This window comes from Nyctibius grandis, chromosome 1 (genome assembly GCF_013368605.1).
Source record: "Nyctibius grandis isolate bNycGra1 chromosome 1, bNycGra1.pri, whole genome shotgun sequence".
In the NCBI taxonomy this organism is placed as follows: domain Eukaryota; kingdom Metazoa; phylum Chordata; class Aves; order Nyctibiiformes; family Nyctibiidae; genus Nyctibius; species Nyctibius grandis.
In genome coordinates, this window is record NC_090658.1 from 484,570 (window position 1) to 503,339 (window position 18,770).

Genomic DNA, 18,770 nt, shown 5'->3' on the forward strand with positions numbered 1-18,770 from the left:
CCAGGATACGGCCTTACTCAAAGCCCTGGCTAAAAGGCATACTGGGGGAGGAGAGAATGGCTGGACAGCCAGATGGTCTGCCTGCGGATGCTGAAAAGGATTTTGAGGGAGCTGAGCAGTAGGACTTAATTCTTGCCCTGAGAATTTAAGGTAAACACAGATCAATCCAAATGAGGTAAAGCACTACAGCACTACAATACTGCGCCGTACATAAAAACCAGCAACAGATCATGAATGCCAAAATGCCCTAGGAGAAAGTGTCCCTTTTCTCCTTTACCAACCTCTCCAGCTCCAAAGTCGCCCATGACAGCAATCTGACACTCAGATGCAGCACAACTCTTTGACTATGCATGAATATACAGAAACCTTCTCAGACTGTTTTTCTTACAAATCCTGATGCTCTTGGAGTATTGCCTCTTCTGTCTGGTCAGGGAACAGAAATTTACTTTCATTTTTAAAGCATGCAACTATTTATTCATTCTGCATAGATCACTGACTCAGCGTGTTACTGCACAGTCACCACGCACAGAGGGAAGGCAGCAGGAACACCCAAAGTGCTCAGGAACTTCTGTCCTGCTGTTTCCTCACAAATCTGGACCATTATTACAACATCTCTGTGATAACTCCAGCAGCACTGGTGGGTTCTACTCCATCCTAAAATCTCATTATACTGGAGACTACAAAAAAAAAATAACAAAGCTGTCTCAGTCCTGATGCTCTAAATGTAACAAAGATGAAATACAAGGGGACAACAACGTGCGCCTGCATGCATCGTACTTCTAATGTTTAAAGTGTAAAATGAAAAATGAGCCATTTTGCCTGCTAGTCTCTGTATGTCTTCTTCAGTGATACAAGGGAAGAGTAAACATTGCTGGTTTGGGCATTAAAAAGAACACTGAACTCCACGTGAGCCTTTTGTGTGTAAGCACCAGTTTTACACATGTTGTAACTGACGTGAAAAACTGAAGTAAAAAAGTCAAACCTCTCCACTTTGCTTTCCGAGATCCCCGTACTTGGTGTGTTGACTTTTGGGATTCCAACATGCACGTTGCTGTGGTGTTTAAAAACACGGAAATGCTGGCATGCAAATCCTATTCAACAACTTGAGAATACCCAGGGCTTTCACAAGGCAAAGAACACGTTAAAAGTTCATTAATTAAACAGTGCTTGTGAACAGATGGAATGGCTATCTGGGCTCTAATTACTGTAAGTTGGTACAGAGGTTCGCAGACCTTAATGAGGTTCAATAAAATGAATGATTACACATCAATCACAATTAGAGAAACCTGTAAGATGAGCTGAATTATCACGGCAACAAGTCATAAAACACGGGAGCACAAAACCCAGCAGGCTCTGCCAGAGCCTATAAAGAGAACGTTTCTGCATCAGAAGAGCTCTGGGTTGGAAGGAAGCCTCTCTCCTGCCCACCCCTCACAAACGCGCCGGGGTTTAACCGTCAGGGCTGCACTGTCCCTCTCTGACACCCCGCAGGACTGACCGGCCGCAGGAGCGCGCGGGGCACGGCAGCACCGGCAGGGTTAGCAACGGCAGGGCAAACACGGCAGCGGTTGGAGCAACAACCAGTGACGGAGGGGAACGGGAACCCCTCATCGTGCGTTAAATGTGCTGCTGAAAATAAAGACCCCGACGTTTCTTTCTGTCTTCCTGGTGAAATGGAGATGTCAAACCTCAGGTACAGAGGGTGTTCCAAACCAGTACAACTAGGAAATGGGGCTACGTGGAAAACGGTGTAGTTGAGGCTACTCAGACTGATATGTGTGGGTGTAACTGCTACTCCTACAGCGCCAAACCTCCAAATAACACGGAGCTTTATTTAAAAATTAAGGACAGAAAAATAACCCCAGCCGCTTCCACTTCTCTCTGCTGGAGCTGCCTGTGGGCACTGATGTTCCCAGAGCCTCAAATTTCCCAGCTGTAATAGATGCTGGCAGTGGGGAGAGGAAGGTGGTAAGATGGAGACAGAAATTAATAGTAAGGGGAGGAGCTCACATATGATACGTGAAGCCTCTGAACGTTGTTCCCTGAAGTAACAGCTCTACACTTTCATCATCTTCTCCGTACTGCTACACTGCTGTCGCCCTAATGGGGTTGGTCGGGCTGACACAGCCCCCAAAAACTCCACAAAATGAACGAGATGGATCATCCTAAAGAGGTCCAACACTTCTAGCTGTTCCGCAGGAGTTACAGGTTCTCAAAAAAACCTGTCCCGGGCCAGTTCACAGAAAGTATTAAAAACCAGCAAATAAACTGAGAATTTTTTTTCAAACAGAAAATGCTGCACATGTACTAGACTGTTACTGAGCATTACATAGTAAGGAATCATTAAAAGCCATCTGCTCCTGTTTATACACTAGAACTCTGACAGTTAATCTTACTGTGAAATACGCACAAAAGTATGATACTGAGGAAAGAAAAAACACAAATTAAATATGCCAGCCAATAAACTATGAAAAAGTAGCTTTCTCCTGTTCCTCTCTTGCTGTCTCCACGTTTCTGTCCCCAACCTAATAAAAAAGCCCCCAGTAACGGGATGGCTTCAGAAGTTTTTCAAGCGCACGGAGAGGGAAAGCCTGTCCTCTTTAAAGAATGATATCAGATTATGGCACTACCCATTAAAGTAGCTTTTATACAACAGGCAAAAAAAATCTGCGCCTCAGCCTCTTCACGTGGGATGCACAGAATCAGGTTGGAGGGATGTCAGGAGGTGACCTAGTCTCACCTCCTCAAAGCACGGTCACCACGGAATTCAGAAGCTCATTTCTACTTAGGAGAGAAACAAAGCAATTAAGAAAATTCAAAGCTAAACCTAAAAACACTTTTCCTGTTTAGAAAATGATTTCTTAACTTCAGAATGAAGCGATCATAGCGTGTATGGTTCATGAAAAACATACACTGAAGTCAGGTTTTCTTCAAAAGAGAAAAGTTTGAAAGATGCTGTAAACCTCTACTGGCGACTGCACACCTGTATTAACGCCAGCGCCGGGCCGGGGGGGACACACGCGTGACAATGCCCATGTGCACACCCAGCCGTCCCTCTGCACCTTCGCACCTCCTCACCCCCTGTGCAGAGGCGAACGCGCCGCTTCAGGGACCTGGGAACTGCCTCGCTGCATCGAAACCGCAGTTTCCAAGGCTGGTACCCGGGCCTGAGCCACGGCAAGGACACGGTGCATCGCGGCAGAGCCGCTGGGAGCCCCACGGCAGGCCGGCGTGGAGCCACCGGCCCCACAAAAGCTCTCCTCCAACTATCCCTGGTGAAGACTTTCCAAAGCCAGGACTTCTCAAAACCGTTCCCCCGGGAGCATTAACCTCGCTGGAGCAGCGCCCGCGGGGGCTCCCCGGGACAAGGTGCTCCTGGGGAGCCCGACCCGCCGCGCTCGGCCACCTCCATCCCTCACCGCGGGGCCCTTTGTTCCTTTGTTGCGACGGAGGGAGCGGGGAGCTCCCGCCGCGCCGCCCGCTCCCTTCCCCGCCGCTCGTACTTCCCGCGTGCTTTTTGTCTTGTAACAACAGTGAGCAAGCCCCAGCTTTTCACTCTCTCTCCTAACGAGCCTTTTCATGACCTATATAATTCCCCACTCACGCAGAGTACCCGTGCGCTTCAGTTTTCTCTGAATTTTGCAGCTTAATTTGATGATTACACTGTAAAAATTAAGACGCATCCTTTTAATCTAAATTACCCGGGGTAATTTAACTTGATTTTATTAAAACGTAGAAGCGATCGCTGTACGTTCTGCACAAAGGAATTAGACTGGAAGGTTAAGAATCAGCATCAGCGATGCCAGCAGCTCCCTCTAGTTGGAAAGTGTATTATTTTTCTCCCCTGAAGGGCTAATATATAGGAGAGACAGCCAGATAGCACAAGCTGCTTACAACAAGCGGCGTGGTAACTCGCGCTGTAATATACGATCGTTGTAGATCTACTAGCTACGTTGCTTTGATTCTCTCTGAAATGTAAATAACTTTAATAATATGCTGATTTCTGACTATTTTTGTAATATGTGGCTACCCAAAAATTAAAAATTGCCAACATTTTACAATGAATCTACTAAAAAAATTACCGTATGTTAGAACAGTTACTCGAAAACGGTGTTTTCCTGAAATGTAAAACGAGCGTTAGAACTTGCATATGCTTTAAATAAATCCAGGGCTTCGTATATTGATCCAGAAGCCACCTCCTTACATTTCCAAGGCTTTGAAACTACAGAAGAGGCTTTTTTTAGCCTGAGGGGTTAAAAGTGTGGGTGTGGAAGTGGGCTTTTGTTAGAAAAATTAGCAATGCTATGAGTCATTGTGCATTAGCGGCAGAATAGTTTTGCATCTTGTATGAATCCAGACACCATATGCCATGCGAGGGCCGGCTACTTTATGCGGTGCCGCGGCTGCCGGGCGGCCACGTGGGCATCCCCAGCGGAAAGGCTGTCTGCGCGGCGGCCGGCGCGGGGCCCGGGGACCCGGCCACGCCGGACATTGTGGCGAGCAGCAGGAACAGCTGGTAAGCCAGCGGAGCGAGCCGAGCGAGCGGCCACGGCGGAGGCCAGCATGCTAATGAGCGCGCACAAAGCCCCGCGCCGAGGGACCGGTGGCCCGGGGCTCGGCCCGCTCCCGGAACCGCCCGCCCAGCGCTGCGGCCGGGGCTCTGCTCGGGCACAAACGTCACCTCGGTTCTGGCCGGGACGACAGCCCTCAGTCGGTGGCACTCACGCGCATTGTCCCTGCGAGGATCGCACAGCCTGAATTAAAGTCCAGTCAGATAAAACTCTACGTACTTTTCTTTTTTTACCCATTTGTGACAAAAGCCAAACAACAATAACCCTAAAAATCCAAAGCGCAACCGAGCATTCAGAAGCAAGTTTCCAAAAGATCATAGAAGCACAGACCGGTTCGGGTTGGGAGGGACCTCAAAGACCATCCAGTTCCAACCCCCCTGCCACAGGCAGGGACACCTTCCACCAGACCAGGTTGCTCCCAGCCCCATCCAACCTGGCCTTGAGCACTGCCAGGGAGGGGGCAGCCACAGCTGCTCTGGGCAACCTGGGCCAGGCTCTCACCACCCTCACTTAAAGAATTTCTTCCTCAGATCTCATCTCAATCTCCCCTCTGTCAGTTTAAAACCGTTCCCCCTCATGCTGTCACTCCATGCCCTTGTAAAAAGCACCTCTCCAGCTTTCCTGTAGCCCCTTCAGGTACTGGAAGGTGCTAGAAGGTCTCCCCAGAGCCTTCTCTTCTCCAGGTTTTAGCTACACCCGTCCCTGCAAAGTTAATAGGGGCAGAACAGAAAAATCATCAAAACTCACTTTGAAAATACAAACAACACAAAGCCCTTTAATTTGTCTCATGTATAAGTGGAAAAAAAAAAACCCACACCAAAAAACCCCGTAAGACTGAATGAAGTACTCAGTAGTAACCTGAGTATATCAATTTTGCTTCTGTCAAGCTTTAGAGAGAGCCTCTCACTAAACACAAGTTAGAGGTTGTCTAATACGACAGAAAACATGGAGCAATAGGTGTTTGGACCTCTGTCCACCTTACTCGAGGAGAGTGGGAGCTTGAGTTCACACCTTGCTGTGAAAGGTACATTTACTAGTTTGTTACAAACAAAACCCTACACCACACTGACTCGATGTTTGTTATTGCGAGTTAAACTGAAGTCAGACTCCCACCACAGACCTCCTGGAAGCCCTTTGGGTAGGGCACTTTTACTAAACTCGTTTTATTTTTATGGAGCACAACAGGAACACTCCGATGCCACCAAAGCCGGCGGGCTGCAGGCGAGTGGGAGACGAGCGGGCAGTTAATCTAGAGATGCAGCCAACGTCGGGCTGCTGTGAGCACTGGTAGGCACCCCGTGAACACTACTAGCACTTAAATAAAGACCCCAGTTTCCTACAAAATGATTCATGAACAAACATTACTGATGAAGAAATGGAATAAAGCAAGTGTTTCATTCAAAGCAGCAGCTTCTCCATGGCAGAGAGGCATTAGGATTCAGACTCCCAGCTCCCAGTCCTGATCTGCTGCTTACACTTTATGTACTACACTAGTTCCAGCACGATCATGACTTCCCAGCCTTTGGTAGGGGCCAAAGAGGTACGGCTGTGTATTTTAGGAAGTTTGCTTTCCATTAGTGCATACGTACATCATTTAACAAATCCAAAGCTGAGTTTGTTTTTTTTTTCCCCTGTTTCTGACATACATCACACAGTGAATTCACTTTTCATTTAAAAAAACAGTACATTCATGATGCCACTTAACCACAGGTTCATTTTTGGAACTACCCACTAAATCACTTAGCAAATAAAAGCCTTTAAAGCTGTTGGGGTTTATTGACTCTTAGTGAAGAGAACAGTTGCCACAGAGATCACCATCAGGAGGGGCAGCAGTTAGGGACGTTTAAAACTCTGCTACAGAATTAGCTCAGGACTTTCTCGACAGCCCTCGGTGAGCTTTACAGCTTCCAGCCACGGGGAGGAATAACGATACCCCACGTTACAGCAGAAAAATAAATGGTGTTAACATGCAACCTTCCCTCTGCCCCCCTCGCCTTCTGCAGGACGGTGAAGTCGCCAGCAGCTCACAGCAACGCGTACCAAGATGTGTCTGACAAGGGACTGTGGCCAGGGACAGGCAGGCACGGACGCACGCACAAACCCACAGACATTTACACCCCTTGTGCCCGCACACCATTCAGCAGCACGCGCAGTTCAAATCCGCACAAGCATTATATACTCTTCAGATATTCACAGGCGGGACGCAGTAGATTTCTCTGCCAGTCTATGAAGAGCACCATGAATAAGAGCTGAAGAGCCGCCTCCACAATCCCGTGTAATGCCACCTAAAAGCTTTGCCTCGCATGACTTATTACGGGCTGGAGCAGATTAGAGGCATCGATCGCTGCCTGGAGAAGGTTCTCGCTGCGAGGAGGGAAGGCAGCCGCGCACACAGCCAGCCCGGCCATCGATCCGCTCCAGCGGGGAGCCGCGCCGCAGAACGAGGGTCAGCGCCGCCCCGCGCCGCCCCGCGCCGCCACCGCCGCGGCCATCAGCATCCCCCGGAGCCCGCGGCGGGGCCCGGTGCTTCTGTCTGAAACGCGAGGGCTGGGCACAGCAACGAACAGCGAAGGGCGGTGAGTCAAACCTGCTGCTCGCCGCAGACAAAGCGGCGGAGGGCTCATCACCACGGCCAGCACCGATCACTGGCAGAGAACTGTCAGATGCCATGTCATATAAATTGTCACAGCTCCCGGGACACGTGCTGTAGAATTTCATAGCGATTTCTAACAGCATCTCCATAGCTTGAGGGCACAACTTCTTTGGATGGAATAAAGGGAACAAATTGTGAGCCCTTCTCTACAAAGAGTAACAGCCTTTCTGTTTTATTGTCACGGCACCATCAAACGCCCCTTTATACCCAAAGCACAGCTCTAAACGCAAGCTCAACAAAGCACAGTTTGAAAGGTATGCAAAGGGTGTTTTCAGGCACCTGACATTACGTGCACCTAGAGCCATTCACACAATTAAGTCCCTCATGGCAAACATCTTTTTTAGCCTCTGGTAAAGCAGGTAAGCAGATCAGCTGCTCTGCATTGCGTTAATCAGGAATTGGCTTAAACCAACAAAAAGAATTCATTCAGAATTCAAAGGTGAAGTTCTTTGCTTAATCTTCCTGATTACAGACATGACATACTATTATATAGTAGATATGTTGATATCTGGATGCAATATAAGGAACAGAAGTTATGGATACCTTTTTTGTTACACATTTAGACTGTCTTTTGATTTTACCCCAACGCACCCCTTGTCTGGTACAGGTAAGGAGGCACACCATACTCAGTACAGCACATAACACTTCAAGAGTTATTCACGTATCAAATTACTCCTCCAAAGTAAGGGCTGTGTTTTCTCCTGGCCCACAAACAGGACTGCACATCGTAAGCAGGGAAATGGTGACATCCAGTGCTCAGATATTCTCTAAAGCGTACGCATCCTCGTTGTGCTCTGTTTTGTTTGTTCTAATGCACAGACGCTTTACGTTGCAGCCAAGTACTATCAGCATCCATGATACACTTAAGAAGAATTTAACACTCTTTTACCTTCAGATTTTCTCTTACAAATAATGCAAACAACTTTGGAAACAATACCACAACCTGCCGCTGTGGTAGTTTTTTTCTTCTTACCAGACCATTTAGGTCAGTCCTTGTATAATTTTATGTACATTAACAAAAAAGGCAGAAGCAGCGTAGCTTACATTAGAGATTTGTTAAGATCACACCTCCCAGAACACTTGCACACTGCCTGAAATGGACAGTTCCAATGGCAAAACCAGTGGCTGACAGACATGAGTCTGTCTGCCCACCCCATCAGCTATTTCTTCTTCCCCCCCAGAGTAACGCAGCACTGAACTCGAATCACCACGTTATAGAAGAGTAGGAAAAATATGCAGGACTCAACAGGCAGAATAAGAACAAACACCTTTTCTTTCTCTAAGACCAAACCAATTTACCCTCAAAGTGAGATTGCTTAAAAAGATAATTCTATAATAAACATGTTAATTCTCAGTAAACCCCAACAGGAACTAACTCCCTATTTACTCGTTCACAGGAAGATACATGCAGCTTAAATTGCTAAGAAAATAATTCAACGACTACAAGGAACCAAGGAAGAAGGCAGGGAAGGAGCCAGCTGGTGCCTGCACATCGGAACATTTCCTACCCTCCAGCTGGCTGCTTACAAAGAGCTGTTCGAACCTGGAGCAGCATTTCAGACATGCCAGATTCTCTCCTGCTTTTCTTCAGACTCAGTTAGTGAGAGCAGGTAGGACTGGAAGTATGATAGTAACTTGCAATGGCGGGGGGAAGTGGTAAGTTACTACAAAGAACATCACAATAATTTTTCAATTAAAAATAAGGTTTTTTCAGTAGACGAGTGGAAACACAGAGATATGGGCCTTACAAATCTCTAAACAAGAACAGTTTAATTCAAGGAGCACGGAAATTACTCCATTTCGAAAGACAATCTGGATTCTGGGTAGTCAAAACTGCCTTTCCCTATGCCTTCCAAGGGGAGCTTTTTGCTCAGCCATCACTATCCCCAAATCCCAAAGTCTTTTTGGAGACCAACAATAAATAATGGAGCAACCAAAGCACTCAGGGCGGCTGGGCCTCCAGAAGGCACGAATGTCCAAAGCTCCTTTTCCAACATACAACTAATTTAATATAAGCTGGAAGACAGCACAAAAACGCAGTTTTACAACCTCACCTCTACCATTTTTTGAAATATTCATTATTACCAGCACAGCCCCTTGCTGAGGAGTCCTGCTCAATCCGATGACAATTACCCAAGCACTGCACCAGAGCACCGAGTTACAAATGCACTGTTCAGGCATCCTGCTTATACTCACGTTACTCCCAAATACTGACAATTAGCAACCTCTGCTTTAACTGGGCTTAATAAGAGGGACTTTAGTTTTGATACATAATTGTTTACCTGAGATTCGTTGGTCCTTCCTTACCCCAGCACATAAAAAGGTGGCTTTAAAGCTCTCAAAAACTTGCATAAATATATACATTTTTATATAACGATTTTAGTAGGTTTAAATATTGTACTTCTGTGTTATACAATTTAAGCCACCTCGGTGTTTACGATTTCTGCAAAATACACAGGCGTATTTAAAGTAAAAATTATTGCCTGAAAAAGCAGACTGCTGGGGCTGCTGAACACATTACCTCACACTCAACAGTTACTTAAGGCTGGTGAGAGCACCAATTAGTATGTCTGCAGCCGCTCGGTCTCAATGCTTCATTGCACCAAGAACGGATGCACTCCTGAAAAAAAGGTTATTTTGAGCATATACTAATGTATAATCATCCATGAGCATGTAAATTCGCAGCAGCTACGGAGACACCCGAGCTTTAAGTGCTCAGAAGACAACTAAGCTATGTGTTACCCACCCTGGTTTTGCTCCTGTGCAATGCCATCGCACGCCACTTGATGTATACAAAGGACTTGTAGCCAGAATGGCTTTAAACTGAAGTCTAAACATAGTTAATTATTTTTTAATGAATATGTCTCCCACCTTAATGAATTCCTTAAACAGGAACAGTTACATGAACATAAATAACAGATTTAAAACTAAAGAAATCTGCTGCGGTGTGCCAGAGTTACCTTCCCCATTTTCAAAGAGATTTCCAACAGAACAGTGCATTTGGGCATGACAGTGGAATTTGTCTCATCATGACCAAGCGATTAGAGCGCGCAGCGAGATCCTCCCCGGCTCTGCGGCCCCGGTCCCCATGGAAACCGGCCTCGGATATTGTCCTCCACTCGCTGGAGCACCGAGGCTTGGGAGCCTTTTGTGCCTGATGAGATTTCTTCCACAACCTTCCAGCAACAGACCCCATGCTTCCTCCTGACTCCTTCCTAATTGAGATGCAAATTAATCTCTGTGGCTGATTACACTTCCCTTAAAGCCCCTGACAAGTGCAGCTGTAACCGGAGTTTACAGACTTCCCAACAAGTGACTTCAGCTGTCACTCCTGGCAAGACGCAGCCCCAGCTCGCCGGCACGCGACCCTGCGCCAGCAGCACTGCCTGTGGGCACTGCCACCACCACCACCACCACCACCATCACCACCACCGCCACCACCGCCTCGCTCCCCTCACAGGGCAGGAGCGAGGACCAGGGCTCTGCTCCGCTCGGAGCAGGCTCCCAGCGGGTATTTCACACCCCACCGCTGCTCCAACACGAGCACTCGGTGTCTTATTGCCATTGAACCATTTACACCAGAAGAAGTGTTCCATCGATTTCTAACCACGCTTGAGAACATTTTTAGCTGCTAACCCTTCCAATGGCTGCTGGCTTTTCCATGACCCGTGTGACACACAGCAGCGGCAGGCCACTCAGCTCTGCCTTACACAAGCTCTCCTGCACTCACCCAACTGCAAGGGGACGTCTAAGGTGCTGCCAAACATCATCCATTGCTTTTCCAGGATTATTGCTTTTTATTTCTCCCTTCTCTCGAAATCCTTTGAGTTATTTCACCTTTGAGTTATTTTCATCTCCAGTCTGACAAAGTTACTGAACTCTTTCACTTACTGTTTAAATTGCTGGCTCTGCTTTCCTCCTGCTCTCCAAAAGCAAACACCAAAGCCACCCACTGCACGTGCACCCTTCGGGAGCTCCCAAGCAGTGGTACTGCACTGGGCAGGTTCAAACGCCACCTTTACACATCCAGGCATTTACACTCCAATTTCAGGCTCATTAAGAATTTCAGTATATCTAAAAGCATTTCATTATCTATAGATAAAGTTATGGATAGCTTTCTCCCCCACTCCAGTGTCATCCTGATGGGACCTTCCCACCACATGATCTTTGCCCAGTTTCAGAAGTTTCTCAATCCACTTTCATTTATCAAACAGACAAGTGGCAGTTGATGCACTACGGATATCGTTGGTGCAAAAGCAGGCACAAAAAAGGAAGAAAAGAATCCGGGGACAGATGCTGTTTCAGCTAGACCTCAAACATATGCCGAGAAGCGGCATGTGCTCTCATATTTGTGCTGCTCGGGTGTCCCTGGGGACGAGCAGGGACCCAGAGAGCGACCGTGCCGGGAAGCAGGAGCACAGCAGGCTGGTGAGCACTCACAAAACGCTGAGCAGGAGCAGGAATCAGAGGACCCTGACCAGGACAGGTGGTGGGACAGTGCTAAGAGGCAACAGCATCTCTTCACTCCTGTAACCGCTGTGGGTCATGTTAATTTTACCACACTGCTAATTTATTATTGTACACTGGCTACACAAGCAGATGGATTAAGCTAATTCTGCATAAAAGAATTTTAGTAATTAGCTAGATTTTTCTCATGAAACAGAAGTGGAAAACTTGGCAAGTTTGGAATCATCGGTTAGGTACTGCCACGGCTTTGCAGCTGATGTACTGCATTCACCTGCTTACGCAACAACTAACTGTCCTTGTTTTAAAACAAGCACACAATGAAGTTAATACAATACAAATTCATTTAACCACAATTCTACTTCTAATCTCTGATAGCTTTTGCAAAGTATACTGGATAAAATTTAGTCTTTTTTAAAAAAAAATAGTATTTTGAGGGCATTTTGTGTTTTAAAAATGTGCATCTCTAATTAATCAATGTTCTTTCAAAGATCAAAACATTTCATTAAAAAACTCTTTCATTAGAAAAATACTCAAATCAAAAGCTCCCCAAAGAAAATGAAGTGCAGTGAGCGTTGGTCCTGAGATAAGCGATACGATTAACAAAACAAGCTATAAAGTGTTTCTAGCATAATTATGGCATTAAGAGGAAATCCTAGAATAAGTGAAACCCAGTAATAACGCTGTTAGTCTGTGTATCCCACACCAGTAACAGCCCATGCTACACTCTCTGTAACAGAGAAGGAGACCATCTAGTTACCTTCCAGCAACTGGTAGAAAGTACGTTCTGAAAATGCCCAGATGGCTGGAATGAAGCTGGAACTGGGCAACAGAAACATCCATATCTGAAGCCAAATCTGTCTTATTGATGTAATGAGTTCAAGTCAAGTCAGCTGCACTACTTTTCTGAGCAAGATAAGAATACAACCAAGCTCTGTGTGTTAGCCCATATACACTGTAGATAACACAGATAACAGATTTCTATTAGCATGAAAGAAAATTGAGTATTGTCATTACTTACAGTTCAAAGCATCAGCGTTAAGTCCAAGTCCACCACCAGCGAGACTGAAGCTGCTGGTGAGAACACTCTTGTGATGTTATGATCTTATGTTTACAACACAGGATGACAACTGGGTGTTAACGACTGAAAACATTGAGCCTGACGCAAAGAAAGCTCTGACCTTCTCCAACGAAGTCCAACGGGAAGGATTTTCATCAAAGCTTACCTCTCCGCAGAGGAACACTCACAGTGAGGACCCTACCGAGGGCAGCCTTGCCCCAGAGGGAGGAAAGGATACAAGCTCTGGTAGAGCGGGATGAGCGACTTGACGGCTCTGCTGGCGTTGATGCAGGTGGCACAGATGAGGCTTGGCAGCAGCGTTGCAGTCACGATTGCTCCATCGAAGAGAGGACCGAAAAACGGCACCTGTGGGTCCCAAAATAAAAACAACACGTGAAGCCAAGCCAACGGAGGCTGAGAAGGTTGGCATAGAGCATGGGAGCAACTTCCCAAATCACACGCAGAAACAACGTGCCCGGCTCCCAGGGGGTTTGCACAGCAAGGCATCTGCTGCTTGAGAAAGGAGAGGGAGGCAGGAGGAGGCACGTTTCACACCGCCCTGCTCCAGACAGCGAGGTTATCCGGTTCCATCACAAGCGTTAGCTCGCTCTAGGCCTCCTCTCTGGGTCAGGGCACAGAGACTCCTCCAAGTACAGCAGCACAACACCAAAAGGAGCTGTAGCCACAGGGCCGTTACCAGCCCGGTCGGGCAGGTGGTTGGCTCTTGGGGTAGGGATGACCCTTGGGTGATGCCCACGGCTGTGTGGGTACCCTTGCTAGCACGACGCACTGCATCTCACATTGTGTTATTGATGTGTGGAATAATAAGCATCACACCCGCTAGAGAAGACCAGGACATTATTTTGCCATAAAATGGTACGACCACGTTGTTTTCCATGCTGACACTCCCAGTGTGATATTAATCTCCTAATTTTTTAAGGTTTGAAATCTTCCATAATTGCCATCAATATAATTTACACATATACGCACGTTTCACAGAATATACAACTGGGTAAACACGAGCTTGTTATGCATGTGAACAGAATCTGCCTATGGATTTGAAATCGATGCTCCATTCTGAGCAGATATCAAGAGCTGTTTTCTGTCTTGCATCGCACCAGGAGACCCCAATTCACCGGCTGAACCCTACACTGGCAGGAGCTTCTGCAAAGAAGTAAGAGACGCTTCGGAACAGTGAAAAACCTCCAGAACTGCAGACTTCTAACAGACTTTGCCATGTCAAACCCAGAAGATTTTCATGTGTAAATCACAGAATAAATTTCAGTATTTACAAGCAGTCAAACTCATTTCCCTTTCGCAGACTCAAAATGAAAAACCCCAACCCAACCAAAACCCCGAACAGAAGCTAGCAGCAGTTATCAATACTTAAGCTATAGGTTTTTTCCCTCTGTACAGAGGCTTATCACATAAATAAATACCCTCTATTATTCTTCTGCAACTGCTTGTGGGTGACTGTGACAGTCATTCAATAAACGGACAAAGGGAATAATACAAATCCCCTGCACCTAGGGAATCCCTCTAATTAGAAGTGGCAATGAATTACAGAAAAAATTTGGGTTTAATATAACATCTGCAAATGACAGCTGTCTTCTCACACAGCTATTTTGTCATTCCTTTACTTAAAATAATTACCTGCCCCCCCCAATACATTAGTGTAAAGTGTTTCCATAGTGGTTTTGTCTTTTTTTTTAACGGTAGCATGACTACCCAGGCAGTTGGAAGGAAAGGTGACAGGAGGAAAATCTGTGCCACCAAAGTGACACTGTGCTAGAGCATCAAGTTTTTCCCCTTTAAGCAATAACATTCCTAAGTGACATTTTTAACACGTGCTCTTTTTACAAGTATGGACAGAAGGAGAAAAATTTAAAACTACATTTTTATGTAAGTACAAACAAGGAGGTTAAGTACATACTAGTACCAAAATCATACCAACACCAGATATTTAAAGTCAGATTAGCACTTACACACGCTACTGCACAGGGAACCCCACTGGCAGGCTTTTTGACAGGCAATTTTTGCTTCCAGGACTTTGCTGCACTGTTTCAAACCCACCTGGAGCCTAGGGAGTGTGGTGGATGTTCTTAACACGCTATTACAGAGTTCATACACTTAAAATATAGACACAAAATATTTTACACACCTTATATACGTGTGTATATAAATACATACACATATATACATATGCTCACACTTAAAAACAAAACCTTTCAGTGGGCACCCTCCGGCAAATTTATCAAAGATATCTCCAATCTGTCTGACGTTTTAAAACAAAAAGTTCAATAATTGTCTTCTCTCAAAGTTTAATAGTCGTACTCCAATAAATCATCCTTTTCTGTGCTATAAAATTTCTTTTAAACCGAACCCTAAACGCTGGGAGCTTCCCTTAGCACCCCCGAACCCTGTCCCGACGGTGCGCAGACAGGAGCGCAGTGGGTGCTCTTCAGCGTGACTTCCATGAGATTGGGAAGCGTGCTTTTTGCAAGCACATTTCAAACAATCAGATTATTTCAAGAACTGCGTCTGAGGCACGTGTTTTGTCAAAAAGCACGCGTTTGTCACGACCCAAAGCTGGCACACGCTGGCAGACGGACACAGAAAACAACGCACAGGCTGGCCGTGGCTGTACGAGCGACCGCCTTTGCACTGACCCAAGGACAGCAAGGCAGCCCCGTGAAGCCAGAGCCAAGAGCAGCGTTTCCCCAGCGGGTTCAGGCTCTTCCACGCGCAGGGCTAACCCTCGGGAGGGCCGCAGGGGCGTCGCTGCCCTGCCAGCAGCAGCGGAGCCGGCAGCCCCCGCGGCTCCCCGGCGGGCGCAGGGCCCGCGGAGCCGCTGCCGGAGCACGCGCCCGCGCGGACACAAAGCCGGAGTTATTAATTCCCGAGCAGCTCTGCCGGCCATGCCGAGGGTCATTAGAGTCACTGGAACTCGCGTATCGTCAGCCTCCATCTGTGTCGGGGCTCTGCCCTAACGAGGGGCTCGGGGGGGGGACCAGCTGAACGCAGAGGGACACGCTCCCCGCTCCATCCTTGCTGCGAGTTGGCATTAAGGACCCGTTTGAGGAAAAGTGTTTTGAATGGTTACAAAAAATACATTATGCTTTGACAGGAATCAATTAAAACAAAAAAAAACAGGAGCAAAAGGAAATATCCCCTTCCTTGTGCGCTCCAAATGTCAGCGCCAGTTACCCATGAAACAAAAATTAATATTCAGCCCGTCGCCAACACCTGCTTCATTACAATTCCCAAGAAAAAAATAATCATTTCTGTTGCACGCAGTAAAAGTAGGCAAGGTTAAATAAACCTTTTGAGCACAAAGCCTTCCCCTCTATAGCAAGAAGCACTAGTTAAAAGAGTGGGGAATGGGTAAATTATTGTACCAAATGGCTGAGAATTAATCTCTGATGACTAGCTGCAATCTAACGAGGCATCTGTGTCCCAGGGAACCCGCAGCATGTCCCTGGCGGTATGTGCAGTGTGTAGAGTCTGCCTGGCATTCTTTGTCCTCTCTTGCAGGCAGCTTTTCGTCTCATTGTTCCGAATATCCTCATGCATCTGTGACGCGTGGAATGCATTCACACTAACAGACTTACTATTGTCTTCCCGCAGAAGCTTTGTCGAGCAAAGACTGCATCACGGTTCCTGATAATTATATTGCTTAATTAATCAAGACAAAAAAAATTTGCAAATCATTGCCCGGTTGCCAAGCAGGGAGATAAAAAATGAAAACAATACAAGCTGAAGCAATATAACAAAAGTAACAGCTATCTGATCAGAAATTCTTCTATAATGAAGCTATTAATGCTAAATCGGTTAATGTTAACATTGCTCCAGGTGTCTCTGCTCGGATGCAAACAAAAAGGCTAACATTATGTATATAAAAGGCCAAATGTTGCCATGGATTCTGTAACCTGATAGAGAGGACAGCCTTTTCATTTGATTAGGGAATGCAATTTAAATACCAGGGACTGAAGCCAAACAACAGACATTTCTCTCTGCAAGCCTCTTTCATTCACCCTGGGGTCAGGAGCTGGTGAACAAAAGGTCAGCCACACTTGCCCTGGAAATGTCTGGATTAATTTTATTACATTGTAATGGTTTGTACTTTAAATGTAGGGATAACACTAAATTTCCAGTTAGCTATTATTCTTTCTGCCCGTTGGGTATTTTTGACTAATATGGAAGATGACATAGCTTTTCTCCATCGGTTCACAGAATTTTCAAGCATGGTCACAACACTAAATTCTGATTTTCCTCACAAAACATTAAAAGCCAAAATTTCCGAGAAGTAAACTGTGGACCTCAAAATCAAGTGTAGGAAAAAAAATCCCACTATTTCAATTTAGAAAAGATTTTCAAGTTTGAAATGTCTGCTGGCAAACCACTGGTTGTTAATATATAATAGCACCGTCAGTCACAACTTGAAAAATATTGTGTACAGCTGGTAAATACGTCATCTGATGTACACATTTTTCCACAGCTGGTTATTCTCTTGGACAAATATTGTCCCTCATGTAAGGGAAATGGTGTTTATCACACTGAGCACTTTCATAAAGTACATTTTATACACATTTTTGCATCCATAGTGTACCATACAGGCATTTATCAAAGTAGCTTTTTTATACGTGTGCACAGATGTACATACACACACCTGACATTTTGCAAACAAAAAACATCCATTATTTCCAGAAAATGTTTAAAATATGGTTGTGTAACAATGACTTAAACAGAAAATAGGAAAGCCCGAGTGCTTTGTTTGATGTGAGGATATCCAACGCCTGCATCATGCCGTTGAGCCAGATTATGAGGACGGTCTCAAGAAGATGTGAGGTTATGCACGGTACCACATGTACAACAGTAACCAACCGTACGGGGTGAATTAACAGCAAAATAGGAACTTAAACCTATTATTTTTCTTTTATTACCTCACACTGGAAATTCACAATGATTTTAAACACTGCTCTTTGTACTCCTATGGGCTGAGAATTCTGAAATATTTCTTTAAGCGCTAAGCATCAATATAAAATTAATTAGCAGCCATTTCAATCACTATTAATAATTCTAGTTTTAAGGTAAAAGCTCATTGCTCGGTATACTTTTAAACTGAGAGGGACAGACTGTATTTCATATCTGCTGGAAGAAAAAACCCACACTAAACCACTGAGCTTTATTTAAGCAACAAAACCCTTGGTCACTTGCATAACACATATGATAGATGCAATAAAGCAGTCAAAACATACCTCCGGCTTCTTCATTATCTCTATGAAAAACATGTGATTCTTCATGGGATAAATAACAATTAAAACGTCTCCAAAATCCGTTGGTATAATGCCTCTGCGGTAGTTCCTGGTGTGCTCAGACCAGACGATGTGAACCTCATCATTTCCCAAGTGACGAAGCTGCAACAGCAAATTGGCTCTTTATTAATCAGAGTGATAACAACAGTTTATGAGGGGTCACGGCTTACAAATTGAATTACAATGCTCAATCGTAGAAATATTTCATTACAGAAAAACTTAAAATATTGTTTTTCTCCAGTTGCTCATGAAAAGATCAGCTAAATAATTTGCTTCATTCAGAACGCATTGTTGCCTGATGGCTTAATTAAGTAATTATCAAACTAGCCATTAGCACAATATGTAAATGTACATCACCTACAATAATTTAAGATGGAAATCTGAATTACCAGAACAAAACACTAACCAACAGAACATCGTGTTCCAGCTACAATAAGGTAGCTGTCACAGAAATACGAAACGCCTTGACTCAGGATGTCAAGAAACTTTCCATCATGAACCATTATCACTGAACTTATTATATTACAAATATCTCCCCGCTGACTCTGTCTGGAGAGGACTTTTGTTTGAAAATGTGAGCAAAATATCTGGGCAGTGTGAATTAGAGAAGGATGCGAAATGCTGTGGGAGTCACCTTTTTATTGGAGCAGAGTTCCGTAAAATATGGATAAAATTTAAACGTGACGTACAGAAAACGCATCTGAAAG

At 45.4% G+C, this 18,770-nt stretch overlaps 1 protein-coding gene across 2 annotated transcripts in view; it reads right to left on the reverse strand.

Moving 5' to 3' along the window:
* The window catches only part of RALGAPA2 (Ral GTPase activating protein catalytic subunit alpha 2), a 110,987-nt gene that overhangs the window by 25,070 nt on the left and 67,147 nt on the right, over nt 1–18,770 (reverse strand). For both annotated transcript variants that reach the window (XM_068416331.1, XM_068416322.1), the window contains 2 exons: nt 18,007–18,165; nt 12,987–13,114 (listed from right to left, as the gene is read on the reverse strand). In XM_068416331.1, the coding sequence (XP_068272432.1) occupies nt 12,987–13,114; nt 18,007–18,165 (287 nt within the window). The remainder of the gene's footprint in view (nt 1–12,986; nt 13,115–18,006; nt 18,166–18,770) is intronic.